This window comes from Calliphora vicina, chromosome 1, assembly GCF_958450345.1.
Source record: "Calliphora vicina chromosome 1, idCalVici1.1, whole genome shotgun sequence".
Lineage (NCBI taxonomy): Eukaryota > Metazoa > Arthropoda > Insecta > Diptera > Calliphoridae > Calliphora > Calliphora vicina.
In genome coordinates, this window is record NC_088780.1 from 140,887,662 (window position 1) to 140,910,340 (window position 22,679).

General features: G+C 28.0%; 1 protein-coding gene across 1 annotated transcript in view; it reads right to left on the reverse strand.

The window, feature by feature from the left end:
* The window catches only part of Sox100B, a 69,780-nt gene extending 48,937 nt beyond the window's left edge, over positions 1-20,843 (reverse strand). Inside the window, exon 1 of the mRNA XM_065502963.1 lies at positions 20,569-20,843. Within this exon, the coding sequence (XP_065359035.1) occupies positions 20,569-20,783 (215 nt within the window). The 5' untranslated portion in view covers positions 20,784-20,843. The remainder of the gene's footprint in view (positions 1-20,568) is intronic.
* Between the last annotated feature and the right edge of the window lie 1,836 nt (positions 20,844-22,679).

Genomic DNA, 22,679 nt, shown 5'->3' on the forward strand with positions numbered 1-22,679 from the left:
TTTGCCCATACTTATTAATTTTTAGTATACAGAAATAAATTTGTATATAACTAAAAGGAGTTGATTTCAATTCATAATAGGTATAAAAAAATACATACATTTTGTAAATTTCTTCATAATTTTTTAATTTTATACTACTCTAGAAAGCTTAAAGAAAATTATTTAAATTTTCATTTATAGTTAGTTTTTGTTTTGTTGGAAAATTATTGAAATTTTCTTTGAACTAAAATTAAATTAATTACTTAGAAAAAAAACTCAATAACAAGACAAAAATACGTAATTATTAAGAAAACATTTTAATTTAAACTCTTTTTTGTCTTTCTCATGTACGCAAATCAGAAAAAAAAATTAAATTCAAAAACTACGAATAGTTCGAATACAAATTCATACTAACAATTTAACAATTTTGGCAAAAAATTTCAATGTTAAATTTATGCAGTTTACATAGAAATTCATTTCTGATATGAATTTTTTTGTGTACTTATATGTAATGTAATGTCAAAGAAAAATGCATCAAATCATTTGTCTGATACAACAACAAAATACATGGGCTAACATGTATTTTATTGTTGCAAGAGTTAGGTTTTTGACAACAGAGTTAGTTAGGTTTTTGACAACTTTGTTGTTAACAATAAATATCCCAGAAAATGTAAAAATTTCAAATTCGTAATTAAACAACCTAACGAATGAATCTAAAATTAAATATTAAAAATTGACTATGAAATAAATTATTTTGCGAAATAATTTTAAAGAATTCTTTCTGACTATATTTAAAATTACCAGGACTATAATATTATGAATAGTTTTTACTTAAAATTCATAACATATACAGAAGACATGCCAAATAATTTCATAGTTCGCATATGTATTTTTTAAGAAATCATATACTTTCTGTAGGGTATCATATGGTCGGACTTAACCGACAATACTTTATTGTTTTAAGTTGCGCCTCTAGTTCTACTCTATGTCTATGGGTAAATGAAATATAAAATCAATTTATTATTCGAAATTTTTGTCAAGATTTTTAAAAATATTTGAACTAGAAATTTTACTCAAATTGTAAGCAATTGATTTTTAGATGAGGGACAACAATTTAACTTGGGAGCATCGAAAATAAAAAAAAAGAAATAAGGACTGCCCTAATGTATATCTATGAATATCATATGCAGGTATGTATTTTAGTATCTACATATGTATGTTGATATTAGAAATACCAAACATATATGGCACTATAAATTCTTGGATAATAATATTTTTATGCACAAACAGTAATAACAAAGAATGCTTAAATTACAACAAGTACACAAACAAATAATGGCTACTGTAATAATAACAACATTAACATCCCAGCTGTTCTACAAGTAGTCAATGTATCCCTTGTAGATAGTAACTTGGTTGACTTCACTTTATATACATACATATATGGGGATTTCATGTCAAGTGAACCAACTTTTAAAATCGATGTCTTCGGATCGGGATGAAATTTGTACCAACGTTAGTTCTTGACATGAAATCCCCCATATATGTAGTTTATATTACATATTTCGGGTCAAATGACACGTATGAGCTCTTAGTAGTGCAGAGACAAGTCAAATGGTTTCTTTATATACCCCATGTAATCTAGCGTTAAGTCAATTTAGTGCCTCTAAGTAATCTAGAGTGTAGTTACTTTAAACATTTATTTTGTACTGTAAAATAAACGCTTCAAAAGTCTAATTATATTTCAATTTAAGGACTTGCTTATTTACTCACCGCTATTATTATCTGACAAAGTCAGTTTGCTGTCCCTTAACTCTTTCAGCCACGCATTTTTGTGTATAAGTTTAATGGTGTTTTCTTTTCTGGCATAAATGCTGCATTTATTCTGCCTTTTACATTTCTTTGTGTTCTTTTCTGAAAAAAATTTAGTTTGGTCGTGTTCTCTTCTAATAATGTTACCCTAAAACCCTGAAGATATGCTACATGTTTCACCCTCAATATTATCAAAGGGTTAGAAATGCACCACTTTTTTTGTAAGCAAAAAGTATAGTTTTTTAATATTTAAGAAGCTACATAAAAGAAAATTGCATAAATGGTAATGATTTTGTTCTATTGTGATCGTTAAAAATGCAACACATTATGAGGGTATGGGTAACATTTAATAAATGGTACACAATATATGGGCAACATTTTGTGTCAGAAAAGAAAACACCATAAGATCAAAACAATTCCATTTTTACTTTCATCAAGGTTAGTTTATTATAAAAAGTAAGAAAAAACAAGTAAGAGTGCTATACCCTTATATACCCTTCACCAAATTATACTTAAAAATTTTAAATATTTTTAGGTAAACAAAATTTAATTTTTTTCCAGTTGTTTTTTTCATTTTTTGAAAAAAAAATTTTTCGAATGTTATTTTAAATATTTAAATTTAAAATTTTTTTTTTTAAATTTTAAAATTTTTTTTTATGTTTTTGTAATTTTTTTTTTTGTGAAAAAAAATTCGGGTTAAACAATTTTTTTCCGATTTTGACCCATTGTAGGTCCAACTTACTATGATCTTATATACGTCTTTGCAAATGTCTTTGAAATATCTATCATTAGATATCCATATTGTCTATATTAATGTCTTAGTAATCCAGATATAGGTCAAAAATCGAGGTTGTCCTGGTTTTTTCCTCATATCTCAGCCATTTGTGGACCGAGTTTGCTGATTTTAAATAAGGAAACTTCTCGAAAGCATGTCTGACAGAATTATTGAAGATTTGGATCCCGAAGATATCTGGGGTCTTCAGAAAATTGATTTCAACAGACAGACGGACATGGCTTAATCGACTCCGCTATCTATAATGATCCAGAATATATATACTTTATAGGGTCGGAAATGAAAAATGTAGAAATTACAAACGGTATGACAAACTTATATATACCCTTCTCACGAAGGTGAAGGGTATAATAAGTCAAAACATAAAAAACAACCACATTCCAAGGTTTTTTGTGGAGTGAAGTGGTTAGTTTACTAACCACCTTGGCGGTTGGCATCAGGCTTGCCAGTATTGGGGATTTGTCCCCAATGAGTAGGATTTTGTAATGATTTTGGGGACAGAAAATTTCGTTTGGGGACTGGGGATTTTATTGGGGATATATTAAAATATTTCGGGGATGTTATGGGGATAAATTATTTAGGATAGGTTTGTTTTTATTAACGGTAATAGCAATAAGTTACCAATAATTGAACTTTATTTCATGTTCTTTGAATTGAAAATAGAGATGTTTAATTTATTAATTAAATGTATGTACGTATCATAACACATAATATGACACAATCTTTAAATCAGTATCTCCAAAAAGTTTTCTAATTGTCGAATTTTATGTTTATGATCACAACAAATTTAGATGGTAAAGTTAAATTGAATTCACCATGAGTGGCAAGGGAATATATAAGTTTGTCATTCCGTTTGTAGTTTCTACATTTTTCATTTGCGACCCCAAAAACTTTCCGAAGCCCCCAAATAATTTACATACACGATTCATATATCAATATCTTCAGAATTCTTCCGGCTCGGTTGATATTTATAATCCAGAAAATCGGTCCACTAGTGGCTGAGATATATGGAAAAAACCAGGATAACCTCGATTTTTGACCTGGACTAAGTCATTAATATACACAACATGGACATGTAATGATAGATGTTTCAAATACCTTTGCAAGTTGGACCTAGAATGGGTCAAAAGATTTTTTAACCCGAATTTTTTTTCACCAAAAAATAATTTTTTCACAAAATTTAAAAAAAAAAAAAATTTTAAAATAAAAATATTAAAATTAAAAAAAAATTTTAAAAACAAATCCAAAAAAAAAAACAAAAAACAACTGGAAACAAATAAATTTTTGTTTACCTAAAAATATTTTTGATGAATGGTATATAAGATTCGGCACAGCCGAATATAGCTCTTTTACCTGTTAACAACTCGGTTTGTGCAAAATCTTTGGTTAAAAAAATATACCACTACTAATTTTCTACAAAATTTGAAACGATGTTACGAGATGCAGAGAAAATAAATGTTCAACCAATTGGAATGAATATATTCAAAAGAAACTTTGATTAATTTATAAGAATTTTGGTTTGAAGGAACCTTCATAATATTTTAACAACTAATTTGATCGGGTATTGGCCAATTAATTTAATATGAAGTTTAGTTTTTGTAAAAATATTAATAAAAACAATATTTAAAGATTTTTGGGGATATTTTTAATTTTGTTTGGGGACAGGCATCCCTGGTTGGCATTAAAAATAACTATGAGAAAAATGTTTGTATCTTTGTTTCGTATAAATTTTTTTGAAATCGAATATTTTCTACTAAATTTTCTGACCAAACAACCGAAATATCAAAATAACACTGAATTCGTTGAACAACAAAAACTCTGTGCATTTTTTTATTGAATGCGTGAAATTCTCTTAAAAAACAGATTTAAAAAAAAAAAACATCATAAACGATGACTTCAAAAAATTGAATTGTTTACCAAAATGGCAATAGATGTCAATAAACTATGTTTTAGAGACTATAGAAAAAGTGGTTAGTAAAGTGACCACTCAATATGATCTGCCAAATTTTTGTGTACAAGAGTACAAATAGGAAATTCCAAACGTTATACGTAATGAAATGAGCTGATCTGATATTGAGATAAAATACGAATGAAAATTTAATTTTTTGAATTTTTTCGAAATGCAAGCAAGTCATATTATATTAATTTAGATGTATTTTTATGTAAGTAAAGGAAAAAAACACTGGACAGTCCCCCAGAACAGCTGGATTGTTACAACATTGTATAGAACATTTAATGGTTTCAATGATACATACACATCCAGCCACAACATCTCCATGTCATTCCAAACGAATAAAGAGAAAACTAAATTGGACTTCATCAACAGCAACAACAATATTACAAATAAAAGGAATATTAAGGTACATGCACAGACATATGTCAATTGAATGGACACACGTAACCGCAAAACCTTTACACGTAAAAGGACCCAAAATAAAAAAAACAATAACTTTGGGTTCTACAATAAATTTGTTTGTGAAATGTTTGGATTTAAAATGAATTTCCCCAATATTGACAAAGAGGAATATTATTAAAATAATTTAATTGTCATTATCGGGGTTTGTTGGACATAATGTGGAAATGAGCTTGACTAAGTTTATAGATAATTTTGAAACGTTTTTCCTAAACTGTATTTTTATAGTTTTTTTTTAATCTTTTTGTTTACATAAAAATGGAAAAAGGACTATTTAAGTAGTTTTTTTTGTAAAGCAACATGAGATTTTACTATTTCTGGTTTTATTGCTTAAACCTTGGTGCTTACTCGTTTTATTTTTATATTTGTCCTTTTTGTTCTATGTAGCCCTATAAAAGTTGTTGCAAAATACTTGACAATATAAAGGATACTAAACATGATATTATTTAATAAATATGACTTTGTTGAACCCTTCAAATCTGCTGGTATTTATATAGCATCTTGATAAATCATTACAAAGGATTTACGTTTATATTTTTTTATTATATGTATTTACATAAGTTTTTTGATTTCCTGTATTTCTGTTACAAATTAAAAGTTCTATTTTCATTCGATGCCAACAACGTAATGAAAAAATTTCATTAAATGTTTTAACACAAAAATTTTATGTCATGAGATACAAAACATTAATTTTGATAGGTATCCCACTCGCATCCCACTAAGCGACCAAAGCCAACTTAAAGGAATAGACCTAAGCTTTCTTCATAGCAAAAAAAATTAAAAAAAGGGCCCATTTTAAAAAAAAATTCAAACAAGTTTTTGATTTTGACAAAAAAATCAAAAAATTTATATCTTGAGACCAAAAATAACTTAAAGGAATGCAAATAAGCATTCTTTTGAGCAAACAAAAATTTAAAAAAGGACCCATTTTGGAAAAAAGTTAGATTTTGCAAAAAAAAAAAATTCAAAAATGTTATGTCAAAATATTTATTTTGATAGAATCCAACTAGCTTTCTTTTGAGCAAAAAAAATTTTTACTCGCATCCCACTAAGCAACCAAAAGGGTCTTCAAGGAAAATATCTAAGCTTTTGTTTGAGTTACAAAAAAAATAAAAAAGGAAGCATTTTGAAAAAAAAGTCAGTTACTAAAAATGTCAAAAATTTTATGGTTTGAGTTACAAAACATTTATTTTGATAGATACCGAACTCGCATCCCACTAAGCGACCAAAAGGGTCTTCAAGGAAAATATCTAAGCTTTATTTTAAGAAAAGGGCCCATTTTGAAAAAAAGTCAAAAAAGTTTTTATTTCGGAAAAAAATTATTAAATTTTTTTTTGATTTTTTTTTCGAAAGACTGAAGAAAGAGCTATCTAAACTATTTGGGACACATTTTGTTAAGAACAATAGGTAATAAGTTACATGGATATGAAAACACACCTGCTTGGCCAAAATGTCAAATTTTGATCCCCTCTAACTCAGAGAGTTCTCGACCGATCTTGTTGAAAAATTGTGTCTGAATTACTATCCAATACAACTAACATTGGTGCAAGGTCATCCCAATCGGAAGACATCGATTTCAAAAGTTCGTTCACTTGACATGAAATACCCCATATGCATTTGAATTTAAAAATTAAGAGCATATATGCATTTTCCATTTTTTTAATGCTTTTAAAAGCCAAATATTTCTAAAATGACTGCGAAGATTAAAAACATGTCAAGCCTTACTTAAAGGTAATTTTGTTGCGGAATTTCGGTTTTTTAAGTTTGTTCAATAAACTAAACCGTTTTTGAGTTACGCGAATATATGTTGTGCAACCTCCTCCATTTTCGGAATAACGGTATATCTCGAAAATTCGAGCTAACCTAAAAAAACGGTTAGCACCACTGAATTCAGCGTACCCGAATTAGCTTAACCCACTGGGTGCCCCGCTTGACAGTTGTTTTCAACTAGCACAGTGTTATTATTATATGCAACAACAATTGAAACAATTATTAATTAAAAAACAAACAAAAAAAATTAATTGTAAAGCTTGATGGCGTGTAGTTTACTCTTCAAGTTTTTTCCTAAAAATGTCGCTTACTTAAATAAATGAGGCAGTAGTGGTAGTTCTTCAAATTTCTCTTATTAAGAAAAATGAGAAGTGTTTTATATCACTTCTCATTTTTCTTAACTTAAAATTTCAGAGTTTTACCAGGATTTTTTTTCTTTACAAACCATCTTCTGAAAATTTCGAATCGAATAAAAAAATCAGCCAAATCGCTCCAGCCGTTCTCACGTGATGCATGGACCATTTCATTTTTATATATACCCAGCAGTTCTAGGAAACAGTCCCAAACTAGTAGTTTTAAACATCATTTAGGGTAAGAACTAGTTACTTCAATAGCTACGTGACTAGTTATTTTCACACGTGTACTAAGCAGGATAACTTCTGATGAATCTCAACTTCTTTGAGTTATGAGCAACGAAAAATAAAAATATATCCTTGAGAATAACTGTTATTAGGCATCTTAAAAACATATAAATTGAAAATAAAAATTATGAGCAACGAAAAACAATATTTATTATGAATAACTCTTATTTAAAAACGTAAAAATTTTTCATTAATTTATTTCTAACTTTTTCAGTCGCAAAAAATTTAATAACATTTAGTTTTGGTCTCTGATTTTTTTTGCAACATTTTTTTTTAACCAAAATTATTGTTTTAGTTAAATTTTTTTCAACGTCCGTTTGTCAGTTTAAAACACGATAGAACCCAAATGAGCTAGCTGGCTGGTATTGAAAATGGGCAATATCAGTCCATGATTTTACCTAGTCCCCATACTAATATGTATACCAAAAATATAACTGCATTTTATAGACAATCGCGATTAACGGAGATTTTTTTTAATTTTTGTGCATTTTGCATAAAAACATTTATCAGGTTCATCCGATTTGGTTAATTTTATATTTTTTATTACTAGAAAATAATATTAGTGTTAAATTTTACATTGCTAGATTCAAATGTAAACGCGAACAAAATATATGTAGTGGTAAATCCGAAAAAAAGTTTTTTCTATATATGTACTTTTCGAAACTTTCTACTGGTTTAACATACTTTGTTAATTTTCGGACACATAAGCAATTACTGTTTGTGAAAAATTTCAGTCTCCTCTATCCCATGGCAGAATCAACCAGGTACAATTATTAGGGAGAGTTGTCAATATTTAAACCTACAACGTCAAACTCTGGATGTTATCACTTTATGTTTTCATTTGATTTGTGCGTGTTTTTAGAAATTTTATGCGTTAATTTTTTTTTCAGAAATAAACTTTTCAAATTAATTTTTTTCAACAAAACTGGAATTTATTGTATTTTTTTTTAGACATTTTATTTTGATATTTTTAATTTTCTTTTGTTTGACATTTTAGAGAAATTCTAATTGAGAACCGAGATTTTTTGGAAATTATTTCACTTCCACTAGGCCTTACCATGATACAAATATACAAGCATAGGGTACAACTAGAGGCGCAACTGAGAGTAAGCTGAGAGTAACAATAATTCCTCTCTTCACACGTACTTGTGATATGTGAATTCAACATACTTGTGAGAGAAATTAACACATTAAAATACTTGAAATTTTACCTTTGATTTTCCGACTAAATATAGACCGAACCACTTTATTACACTTCTATACACTATTTTATGATTTCTTTTAACAATTTACAGCACATTTTATTTTCGAAACACGTTAATTTTGCTCAAACCATAATATAACAATAAAAGGTAGAATCACTACAAAATATGTTCTCAATTCTACATGCCTTGAATTGTCAGATTAATAAAAAATAAAAGTACAATTGAAAAAAAACATCAAAAATTAACTAAATTGAAAAATATTTTAAATTCAATTTAAATGTTTATTTGAACAAATTTGAAAATAAAATTAAAGAATGGAGTGCAGCCTGCGGTGTTGAGCTGAAGAAACACTCACGGATTTGCATGCATCATTTCAATGACTCCGATTATATTGAACTGTATTTCAAATATAAACAAAATATTTCTCAATTTTCATTTGTTATTATTCGTATTTTTGGATTTCTGTTTTTTATTTTTCTATTATTTGACGTAACAAGGCATAGCATTTTAAACTCTCTCCATAGTGATTCTACCTTCTAATGGTTGTATCATGGCTCAAACGAAAAAAAATATTTTTTATTAATTTTTGACACTTAATTTTATTTGTGGTGGAATTTAATTTATTGAACAGAGTTTCAATTTTTGGTATTGAAAATAGAAGAAATTTAAATTTATCATTTTTATACAACCCAGTGTGTCTTGTGAAAATTAAAAAGGCTCCAACACAATCTCAAAACTTTGTACTAATACATTCTCATGACTTAGGTTTTTGACAACAGACTTAGGTTTTTTCCCTCTCAGTAATGCTATAAATCCAAGAATTTATCTAAAACCAATTTTTTAGGACTTTGAAGTTCTACACTTTCAATGAAGGCTGGCGTTAGAAATCAAATTTATCATTGGTGGTTCGACATTGGTAACCATGAAGGCAAGACAAAATTCTTTACAAATAAGAAAGCTAACAATGTTAAAATTTGATATTGCAAAAACAAATGTGTTCTATATTCTATCTTTATTAATAGGGAATTTGAATGTAAAATTCGGTTTAGCTATGCACGAAGCTATATTGTCCAAGAATATTTTTTTTTAAGTGAACAAAATTTACAAAAGATACAAATAATTTCATTGTGTTTCCATTTATCATCACTTTAAATACAAAAGCATGTAACTACGTTTTTATTTTTTACAGGAGTAGCAAAAATGCAAATTTATCTAAACATTTGCATGTTTGATAAAAAGAACCATAAACAAAAACTCGATTTTGAATTTTTGTGTAGTTACGTCCGTTTGCATTTAAGGTATCCTTTCATATAAATTACACATTCAAAACAATAATTTCCTGAACGTTGTTTCCCTTCTTTAAGATGTGGCAACGATTTTTTTATTGTTTACAAAAAATTAATATCAAATAATTCCAATAAACTTCAAAAATATTTTTGTGAGAGAGAAGTGGAGAGGGAAAAAACCTAAGTCTGTTGTCAAAAACCTAAGTCGTGAGAATGTATTAGTACATAGTTTTGAGGTTGTATTGGTGCCTTTTTAATTTTCACCAGACACACAGAGTTCTATAAAAATGTATAAATTTTGATTTATTTAAATTTTGTTCTATTTTCAATACCAAAAATTTAAACTCTGTTCTATAAATTAAATTCTACCACAATAAAATAAAGTGTCAAAAATTAATAAAAAATATTTTTTTTTATTTGAGTAAAATTAATGTGTTTTGGAAATAAAAGTGTCCTGCAAAGTATTCAAAAAAATTGCCAAATATTGTGTAGAAGTATAATAAAGTGGTTCGGTCTGTATTTAGTGGGAAAATCAATGTTAAAATTTGAAGTATTTTGATGTGTTTAATTCTCTCACAAGTATGTTGAATTCACATATCACAAGTACGTGTGAAGAGAAAATTATTGTTACTCTCAGTTGCGCCTCTAGTTGTACCCTATGGGAGTAACCTTGTATATTTGAATCATGGGCCTTACAGTGCCTTTAACAGACAGACGAACGAGCATAGCTAGATATTAGAGTTTTATAAGGATCTAAAACGTGTGTGAATCTACGACAAATATTTTGATGTGTTACAAATGGAATGACAAAATCCATATACCCTAATCTTTTTGGTATTATAATTCATATTTTAAGCGTATGTCAATATTATTATGAAAATTTTCATAAAATTTTATTTATTATTGTATCATAAATATTTCAATACATAACTTTAATAACTTACTTTTTTAAATAGTTGAAGATGTTACATTTCCTTTGTTATTGAGCAACAAAAAATGTATGTGGAAGAAAACATACCAAAAAAAAAAAAACTGAACACATCATCTATTTGCCTTTAAGCCCATACTAAGACATTAAATGAGTAAAACATGTACACTAGGGTGGGCCGATTTGTAACGATATTGTGCCAAGATTTTTCGATAGCTTTTGGCATGAGGAAAAAAAAGTTCCACTACGATATATCAAACAAATCATTTTCGAGGCGCCCAAATTTAAAATTGTTCACTTTTTCTCAACTTTTAGTTTAAGGTTTAATTTTTCGAAAAAATGATATCGCCATCGTTTTAAGCGTACAATTTTACTAATTAATTTTATTACCTATTAATAAAAATCTTAAAACTAAAATTTGAGAAAAAGTCAAACAAATTTAAATTTGCGCGAATCGAAAATTGAGTATCGCTCATGTTTGTAACGTGCAAAAATATTTTTTCACGTCAAGTGCACCAACTTTTAAAACCGATGTCTTCCGATCGGGAATTTGGTCGCTAAGTGAAATGCGAGTGGGATATATAGCAAAATAAATGTTTTGTAACTCAAGAATTTTTTTCCAAAAGGGGCCCTTCATAATTTTATTTTTTTTGCTATGAAGAAAGCTTAGATCTATTCCTTTAAGAGCTTTTTGGTCTCTTAGTGGGATGCGAGTGGGATAGTATCAAAATAAATGTTTTAATAAAAAAAATTTATGTCTTGAGTTATAAAATAAAAATTAAAAAGGGCCACTTTGGAAAAAAATTCGATTTTGCCAAAAAACATCAAAAAATGTATAACTTGAGTTACAAAACATTTATTTTGCTATATATCTCACTCGCATCCCACTAAGCGACGAAATATGTCTTATAGGAATAGACACAAGCTTTCTTTTGAGCAAAAAAAAAATTTTAAAAAAAGGGCCCATTTTGGAAAAAAAGTTAGATTTTTCAAAAAAAAAGTAAAAAATTTTATGTTTTCAGTAACAAAACATTTATTTTAATAGATATCGAACTCCCATCCCACTAAGCGACCAAATAGGTCTTAATTGAAAATATCTAAACTTTATTTTAAGAGAAAAAGGGCCCATTTTAAAAAAAAAGTCAAAAAAGTTTTTTATTTCGGAAAAAATATTAAATTTTTTTTATTTTTTTTAATATTTTTTTTTTTCGAAAGATTGGAGAAATAGCTATCTAAACTAATTGGGACACATTTTGCTAAGAACAATAGGTAATAATTTACATGGATGAGAAAAATCACAAGTTTGGCCCAAATGTCAAATTTTGACCCCCTATAACTCAGAGAGTTCTTGACCGATCTTACTGAAAAATTGTTTTGAGTTACAAAACATTTCTTTTATAGATATCGAACTCGCATCCCACTACGAGACCAAATAGGTCTTCAAGGTAAATATCTAAGCTTTTTTTTGGTCAAAAAATAAAAAAAGGGTCTATTTTGAAAAAAAAGTCAACAAAGTTTTTGATTTTGCAAAAAAAGTCAAAAATTGCATGTTTTCAGTAACAAAACATTTATTTTGATAGATATCGAACTAGCATCCCACTAAGCGACCAAATAGGTCTTAATTGAAAATATCTAAACTTTATTTTAAGAGAAAGTCAAAAAAGTTTTTGATTTCGGAAAAAAATTATTAAAAGTTATTAATATTTTTTTTCGAAAGATTGGAGAAATAGCTATCTAAACTATTTGGGACACATTTTGCTAAGTACAATAGGTAATAAGTTACATGGATGAGAAAAATCACAAGTTTGGCCCAAATATCAAATTTTGACATAAGAGAGTTCTTGACCGATCTTATTGAAAAATTGTGTCTGAATTACTATCCAATAGGTCTAAAATCGGTGCAAATTTCATACCGATCGGAAGACATCGATTTTAAAAGTTGGTTCACTTGACGTGAAATCCATATACATATATATGTATATATATATATAAATTATTTGTATTGAATTTTATTGGAATACCAATATGTTAAAGAGATTAATGCTAATTAAAGTGATTTTCGAAAGTGGATATATATGGCAGCTATGACTAATTGTGGACCCATCATCACAAAACTTGGTGAATCTTATTCTTGCTGAATTTGGTTTGGATATCTATATAACTTAAATATTTATGAAGGCTTAACATAACATATACAAAAGTCGTGTCGCTAAATTTTATAACTATAATCGAAAATCATTTTAATGAGTATAGATTTCTTAAAAATTTTGGTATTCAAATAAAATTCAACACAATTAGGTTTCATATATATAGAAGTCATGCCACCTAATTTTATGGAGATTGGTTCATAATTAGATTGATGTAGGGTATCGTATGGTCGCGCTTGACCAACTATACTTTCTTACTTGTTTTGATATGTCGTAGTGGCACTTTTTTTTCCTCATGCCGATGGCACAATATCGATTGCTAAATCGACCCTCCCCTAATGTACACATATAAAATATGACGTGGACGATCTAAGGACAACTTTCAGTTTAGTTCATAACAACAAGTTTTTAATATGCAAAACGTACACCTATACCAGGTAATACATACTAACACTATAGCCCCCCTTCCTATCGTTATTGTATGCAAATAAGCGACCAAGCACATACCCACTTTACTGTTTATATGGGCTTCAAATCAGTGGTCGGCAATCATAGCCACCAGGAGCCAAAAGCTAGCAATAATTCAAATGTATAAAACACGAACGTGATTGAAATTCGTAAATTCGAAAAAAAATTGTACAACATTACTAATATGTGGTGGGTATGTTCTGTTTGTGCAGACCACTGCTTTCAATTGTTAACTTTTTTAGGTTGTAAATATGTATTTGAGTCAGTGTGTGTGTTTACAGTATGGTCACATCGCATGGTCTGGCAATTGTTAACGGTCAGTACATATGTTACCATATGGAACTTAAAACATGGTGGTGTTGACACATTCCGTTACGTGTATTTATCCTGCACGTTTTTACATTCGTTTTACACACACTTACACTCCACATGCAAACTTATTATGTATTGTATTTATGTATGGAAAAAAGGAATGAAAAAAGGACAACAGAACGACTGAAATTTAATTGTACAACAATGTTGTGTAAAAGTTAAGACAATTTATTTTAAATCAGTTGATTTGAATATTTTTCTTTTTTTATAACAAGTTTAACGCTCTTGTAATAGTGTTTAGCAGATTATACAGTGGGGTCTAACCAAAATAAAAAATAATAATGTTATATCGCACTTGACTAACAAGAGGGTATTGACTGAAAATTTAAATTAAATTGTCAGTAGACGTTAAAAACTGTTTGTGGTTACATTTAAGGATTTGAAAATCCGAATAATCCGATATGAGCATCCAGAAAATAAAACTTGTGCTCACCCTGTTCAAATACAAGTTGAAATCAGTAATAATTTTTTAAATTTTAAAAGAGTTTTATATTTTTAATGAATAATAAAAAAAATAATTGTGAAAAAATTAATTTTATTATTATTTTTATGCAATTGAAAAAATTTGTACATAAAATTTAAAAAAAACCACGTTTTCCACGTTTTAGAGCGTGTGGATAACGATTAAATGCTAATAATTATTGTAACAAAAATTTTAACAAAAAGAAAACACATGTAAAATTTACACTCAAAGTACACGCTTATAAGCACATACAATTTCCTGAAAATAAGCGAATTTACTTAATTGTGTATAAATTCCAAAATAATCCATCGATTTTTATGATCGATATCTCATTTTGTTCCTATTACATGTGGCTTTGCGATAAAATAATAAATCCAAACATTTTCTGCCGTTTTCGATTTTTCATTATTTTTTTAAAACAAAAAAAATTTGATATTTTCACATAAAATATATGTTTTTTCCTTCAATTTGTTATTATTACTCCGAAACTACTGAGCCGATTAAAATGCAATATATATGTGAAAATTTGTACATAGCATGGGGAAAATGTTTTCAAAATTAAATTAATCGAAAGAAGAACATAAACTACTCTATTTTATGTATATTATACAAAAAAGTAAAATTTTGTGAAAATGAGCGAATTCACTTAATTGTGAATAAATTCGAAAGGAATCAATCAATTTTTATGTTTGATATCTCATTTCGTGGCTATTATATACGGCTTTACGACAAAGTAATAAACCTGAACTAATTCTGCCGTTTTCGGCAAAATGAGTTTTTTAAAACACAAAAATTTGCTTTTTTCACGTAAAAAATATATTTTTTGCTTCAATTTGTTATTCTAACTCCGAAACTACTGAGCCCATTAAAACAAAATATATAAACAGATTAAAGGTTATATAAATTTGAACTTTTCTAAGTTTACCTCAATAATATCGGACTAACGGTTCTTGAGTTATCATAAATTATGTGGAGAAAAATCTAAAAAAATTCTCATTAGAAAAAAATTTTAAAAAAATCTATCCATAGATTTAAAAAATTTTACCATTTTTTGTACTTGATGCATCAAATCTATATAGTGGTTAGTGAAGACTTTTTTTTGCTGTTGACCTGTGTAAGGAATCCAGAAATATGAAATTAGGCATTCATGATGCTGATTGGGATTACAAAATGTGGGTGTTTAGAGTACTTTTTTTATTCTAATAATACGTTTCGAATGCTCCAGAATCCACATTACAATGAACCAATAAACATGAAATTAGAGACATTCACAAAGGAAGATTTAATAATACATTTTCTTTCTTCTAATTGGGGCGTCGAAGCGAACCGTGTCAGCTAGTACTATATATTTTTATAGGATATACTTGTGTATGATAAATATTTTCAAATGAATTTGTGCCCTTGAGCAGCCTGCTACATCATCTGAAGCAATTATTGTAATATAATTTAAAATATGTTAAGAAATCTAAAGATATTTTTACATCGATTTGTTTTTAGAGAAATTCGATGAATCATCATAATCTAAAATTCTGTTATTAACTGTTTCTTCCATACAAATACAAAGTTTGTTTTTCATTTCTAAATCGATATAAACTACTGAAAATAGTTTAAAAGTAAAAACCGAAGAATAATTGTCGGTTTTCGGTTTTAGCCCTTGAAAAACCGATTTGATTTTCTTTACTTGTCTTTTTGCTGTATAACAAATTAAAATTCATTAAAATCTGTCCGTATTTGAAAAAGTTACAAGCTCTATAAAGTTTTGTCTCACCTTCTATTTAAACAGGGTAATCACATAATCTGAAAACTTATGTCCACAATTTTTGCGATCGACCATACTGTGTGACAGTCCTTGAAAGTGGGTGTTGAAAGCAACTAAAATATGTATATTTTCATTGTTTTCAATTTAACATTGTATAATGAAAATTACATTAATGGTATAGCTCTTTTTAATATGGAAATTAAGAAATAACCAGAGACATGTGTAGATTAGGATGTCGCCATTTTCCAAAATGCAAAAAAAAACAAGTAAGAAAGTATGGTCGGTCAAGTCTGACCATATAATACCCTACTCTAAGTTAAAGAGCAAAAACATTTTTCTTCTAAAATTTCAATAATTTATATTTTTGAGTGGTTTTCGGAAGTATATGGGAGCTATGACCAATTATAGACCGATCACCATGAAATTAGCTTGTGTGATTTATGTCTATATTAAAGTTAACTATGTTGAATTTTGTGAGTATACCATACTTTTTAAGCGATTTATGCACGTTAAAGTGATTTTCGGAAGCGGGTCTATATGGGAGCTCTGACTAATTATGGACCGATCGTAACAAAATTTGGTGACATCAATTTTGCATATATAAAACTTATTTGGAGCGCAATTTGTGGAGATACATTTATAAATTAAACATTTATGACCGATAAAGTCCAATTTCGGAAGGACGTTTGTATGGGGGCTAGGTGAAATAATGGACCGATTTCAGCCAATTTCAATAGGCTAGGTCCATGGGCCAAAAAAATAATATGCATCAAATTTTATAGAAATATCTTCAAAATTGCGACCTGTACTCTGCGCACAAGGTTTACAAGGACAGCCAGCCGACCAGCCAGACGGACGGACATCGTTTAATTGACTCAGAAAGTGATTCTAAGTCGATCGGTATACTTTAAGGTGGGTGTTAGACTAATATTTTTGGGCGTTACAAACATCTGCACAAACGCATAATACCCTCCCCACTATGGTGGTGTAGGGTATAAAAATGGGGGCAGCTTATGTCAGGGGTCTTTACGAATAAATGTAAACAACTGTTGAAATAATTTTAAAAAAGCTTTCAAAACTTTTCCCAACTCATACATTCAAATAAATGAAAATATTTTTCAATGAATGCAAATAAAAAAAGAAAATATTTTCAGTTATTTGAATGTATATGTTGGAAAATGTTTTGAACCTTTTTTCTAATAAAAATAAAAGTTCTATTTTAAAATAAAGTCCACTTTAACAAAAATTAACTTTAAAATTTCTTTCATAGTTAGGGTGAATATGTACATAAAAGTTCAAAACAAAAATCTTATTTTATAATAATAAAACAACATTTTATATTACATATATTTGTAATTTGTTTTATGGTACGAAATTTAAAATATTAATCAACTTTATGGACTTAAAATCGACTTTAAGGCTTTTGTGGTTAGGCTGAATAATTTAATTGTATACAATTTCATTTAAAAAGAATTTGGGTTTTGAGATATGCATGAAATTTTATTAATCTATAATTAAGTAAAATAAAAAAAAACATTTTAATTGGAATTTTTTAATTTTTTGTTTGAAAATATTGCTAAACATCTATGATACTATCCAACTTTTATTTAAATTGATCTATAATTACTATGTACAAAATTCATTAACTCAACATTACATTTTAGACAAATTTCAACTACTAATAATTTTGGCAAGTTCTGACTCCAAGAAGCGTCAGTAAATTTAATAAGTAATTTCAAGTTTTACGAGGCTTTTCTATTCCAGTGAAAAATTATCCAAATGATGTTTTTATATGTCCTCACATGCTTGTCTTCATGCTTCATTTGTAAAATTATAAAATTAATTTGATTAATAAAGATTTTTTTACAGCCTAACTATAAAATAAATTTTAGAGTTATTTTTTGTTAAAATAGCAGTTTTGTTTTTCTTTGGTACCATAAGAAATATTTGAAAACAAGCTTTCAAAACATTTTCCAACTCATACATTCAAATAAATGAAAATATTTTTCAATGAATGTAAATAAAAAAAAAAGAAATTTCAAAAAATTAAAAAAAATGTACATAAACGTTCAAAACAAAAAGCTGATTTTAAAATAATAAAACAACATTTTAAAATATATTTGAAATTTGTTTTATGGTACGAAATTTAAAATAATAGCCAACTTTAATCGACATTAAAACTTTCGTGGTTAGGCTGTAAAACAATTTTCCATATTTTTTATTGAACATTTTTTTTTAATACTTCTGCTGAACTAATATGCTGATTGGTGCTACAAAATTAATCAACATTTTATTTGATTGACTGCATTTCGTAATTAAAAGTGATTTTTCGTTTTATCTGTTTGAGTGCTATATAGGATTTTAGGAAATCAATATAAATGTAAATTTCAAGTATATGTACATGTAAATAAATCATAAATAAAGCAATTTTTTTACTATATTTACAACTTGGTAGTAAATACTAAACTCAAACATTTGTAATTTAAAAAAAATGAATTTAAACATAAATGTAAATATTAAAAGATGGGAGTATATTGAGTTTGTCATATTATTTGTCCATACAAGACGATCTAGCTCCGTCCGTCCACTGTCTGTTGAAGGCACGATAGGACCTTGGGTATGAAATTTTCCTCAATAGTTTTTGCTGTTCAAGTAGAACAATAGTATAAAATATTTACTATCTCTTTTTAGGAAAGCTGCCAAATATGGTGTAACTTTTAAATTGTATAGAGAGGTTTTTTTAAATAAATTTTTAAGTAAAATTGTGAATTTTTTAGACGTTTCTCTGTATAATTAATGATAACTCAAAAACGGTTTGTCCGATATTATTAAAATAAACTTAGAAAAGTTTAAATTTACATAACCTTTAATCCGTTTATATATTGTATTTTAATCGGCTGAGTAGTTTCGGAGTTATAATAACAAATTGAAGCAAAAAATATATTTTTTATGCGAAAATATAAAACTTTTTTGGTTTAAAAAACTCACGAACAATCGAAAACGGCATAAATTGCTCAGGTTTATTGATTTATCACAAATCCACATATATTAGCAACAAAATGAGATATCGATCATAAAAATGGATTGATTCTTTTCGAATTTATTCACAATTCAGTGAATTCGCTCATTTTCAAAATTTTACATTCTTGTTTGATATACATAAAAGTTAGTAGTTAATGTTCTTCTTTCGATTGATGGAATTTTGAAAACATTTTCCCCATGCTATTTACAAATTGTCACATATATATTGCGTTTCAATCGGCTCAGTACTTTCGGAGTTATAATAGCAAATTGAAGCAAAAAATATATTTTTTACGTGAAAATTGCTATTTTTTGTGACCTAAGGGACGAACTTAGGGGAATAAAATTTTCCCGAAAGTATTATTTGTTGATCAGAAACGGTTGGTGTTGAAAATGGGCAACACCGGTTCAACCAATAGAATTTTAGTACAAATTGTCTGTCCGACGTTTAAAAACAATTAACATACGAGGATAGCTAGAAAACTGAAATTTCTATTTAATAATAGAAAATATAAAACTAACCAAATTGGATGAACCTGGTAAATGTTTTAATACCAAATGCATGACAATACGACGCAGCTGAATATAACAATCTTATTTTCAATAAAAATTCCAACTATTAAATCAGTAAAAGAAAACTATTTAATATATTGTATGGTAAGTCCATCATTGAAGTTTAAATGTCCATGGCTGCAGTTTTAAAATGATGAACTCTTGAAAACTTTTGAATTTCCTGGAATAAAACTTTAAATAAAAAGTTTTTTCTACCTTTTTATTATTAATTTTCTTTATATTTAGTTGAGCTTGAGGTCACTTTTTTATATTTGTATTTTTTATTTATTTTCAATATTTCGTTACTCTTTGTGTAGCATCTTCAGGAAAAAGTTTAACAATTTGAATATAACAACAAAACTATTTTTTCAATAAATCAATAAAAAATTGTCAAAATGATAAATTTAAAATATTACACAAACAAAAAATATTCAAACAATATTTAATTTCTGTTTCCGTTTTTATAAACTAAAGGCCTTATTCATAATCAATTTTTAAATTTATTACAGGTTTATAAAACAAATTTTGTATGGAAATTCTGTTTTATAAACCTTTAATAAAATTAAAAATTGATTATGAATAAGGGGGTAAGTGTCTGTAGTTTTGAGCAACATTATCTGTATCTGCCTTAAAATATAATTCTTTTATTTGTTGGTACATTTATAATTTGTAACATTTCTAACATACATATAACGACGTTTATAATTATTTTCTGTATTCAAAACTGATATATTATCAAAGTCAGGATAGTGATTCAAATTAGCACAATGTGATGATAATGCTGTTTTTTGTGCAGAAATTGCCTTGTATTTTTGATCAGATTTGTGTCCTGCTATTCTTGTTTTAAGTTTATTTTTTGTTGCACCTATATGTATATACTTTACTACATGTTTCATTATCATTTCCCTTGCTTGGTATTTTATAAATATTTATATTTATTTTGTCTTTTCTGCACTTACTTTGCTGATGCTTGTACTAAATTCCAATCGTATCCTTCTAAAACTTTCATAACCGCACTTGTTATGCGTTCATCTTCTTTGCGCGCTGTGCCACCTTCGCCACTCAAACGTTTTTGTTCAGCTTTCAGTGCAATATTTGCTAAAACCAATGTTTCCACTGGTTTAACACGTTCGGGTTTCTTAGTTGTCGTAGAAGGATTTGTATCCGTAGCCATATTATGAAGACTAAAAGACACACAAGTTTGGCATGGAATTTATAAATAAGAGAAGGGGTAAAATATTTATTTCACAACTTATGAATGTTATGAGTGTTATCACTATGTATTTGCAATATTTGTTTCTATTTTTTTTTTTGTTAAATGCCGCCGGTTTTTGTTTTGTAAAATTATTTTAATTTTTTTTCTTAGTTTTTCTTTTTTATATTTTTAAACGATCATCACACACAAAACACAGCTTTAAGTTGCACCGCACGAATTCCCAACGAATACTAATTTCACTGATCTTGATGACAAATTGACTTCACCCACCACCATGCAACCGAACTGTATATACGAAGTTTTCTGTTATATTTTTTCTACGACAAAGACTTCACGAATCAAGAGGAAACGAGCGATCGTATGCGCGACTCTGCAAATATTTTTATTTTCTTAGTTTAAAGTAAAGCCGACTGGAATTCGTGTTTATTACTGTATGTTTGTAAATATGAGTGTTTGGCTTATAAATCTGGAAAAAGAGCTGTTTTCGATTTTAATGTTTGGAAGTGTGTGCACGAATACTTATAAAGTAAAAAAAATATTAACGAATGCTTTGGCTGTCGATCAAAATATTCAGGATGTTTGTATGTTGTATTTAGTTGTTATGTTTTCTTTGTCGTGCTCTTAAATTGTACATCGGGGTTGCTTAAGAAATTTTGAGTACTTATCCAAACAGTTTTGGTACGTTTCGAAATTTCATAAAAGTACCAAACAGTAACATATTTGTTATTTATGAACATTTTTATAAGAAAGATGAAAATTATACCGAAGTTTATTTAAATTTTAATAGAAAATATAAGTAAAAATCTACATAGACATTGAAAATAATATGATCCTTTTGAGAATCATTTTAAGGTGTCAACTTATATGTTTGACATATTTATCTCTCTATCTTATGGTCTATTTTTAAAAAAATAATATAATGAGTTGGCTATATGCATTTATAAATATGTATCTTTGTTTTAAGATTATTTCATAAACTTTGTATCTGTTCGGAAAAGGCTTTTATATAAGACTAAGTTTATAGAAATCGGACAATTAATTACAAAGATGAATACATATTTGACCATTTCTCATCTGTTCGGAAAAGGGTTTTATATAAGACTAAGTTTATAGAAATCGGACAATTAATTACAAAGATGAATACATATTTGACCATTTCTCATCTTTTTGGCAATATTTGGATTCCGAGCTAAAATAACAGTTCATCTTTTCAATCGGATACTCTCTTCCAAAGTGAAGCGTATTCCAGAGAGAGCATTCAGCATCGATCGAAACAAATAGTAGTCGGACGGGGCACGGTCTGGCCAATAAAGCGGGTGAGGTAAAACTTTCCAACAACTTCTTTCTAAATAGTTTTAATATGCATTGCAACAGGTGGCCTAGCATTGCCATGATGGAATCAATTTGGTACAGGCTCCCTTTGATGGGACCCTTTTGCTCCCACCAAATATTTGGTTTTGGTGTCGATTAGGCAGGTTGACCGATTCACATTACGCTTCGGATTATCGTAATAGAACCATCGCATGTATTCGGTGCAAAAATTATTTTCTTTTATAGCGTTCAAGCATCATTTCGGACATGCATAGGTATCTCGGCTTCAATTCGTATGGTACCCAATTTCCCCCCATTGTTGGCACAAAATTTGACATTTTCGAAACAAAAAAAAACGTTGTTGTTTACACTATAATGTTCAATAACTAAGTGAGAATAAAATACTGATATGTACCCTTCAAAATGACATATAAGTTTTTTAAAATAAAAATCGCAATCAAACAATAAGCCATCTATAAAAATTGGATAAGCGATTAAACAAATTTACATACAATAGAAATTGAACCATTTTACGCCATTCTA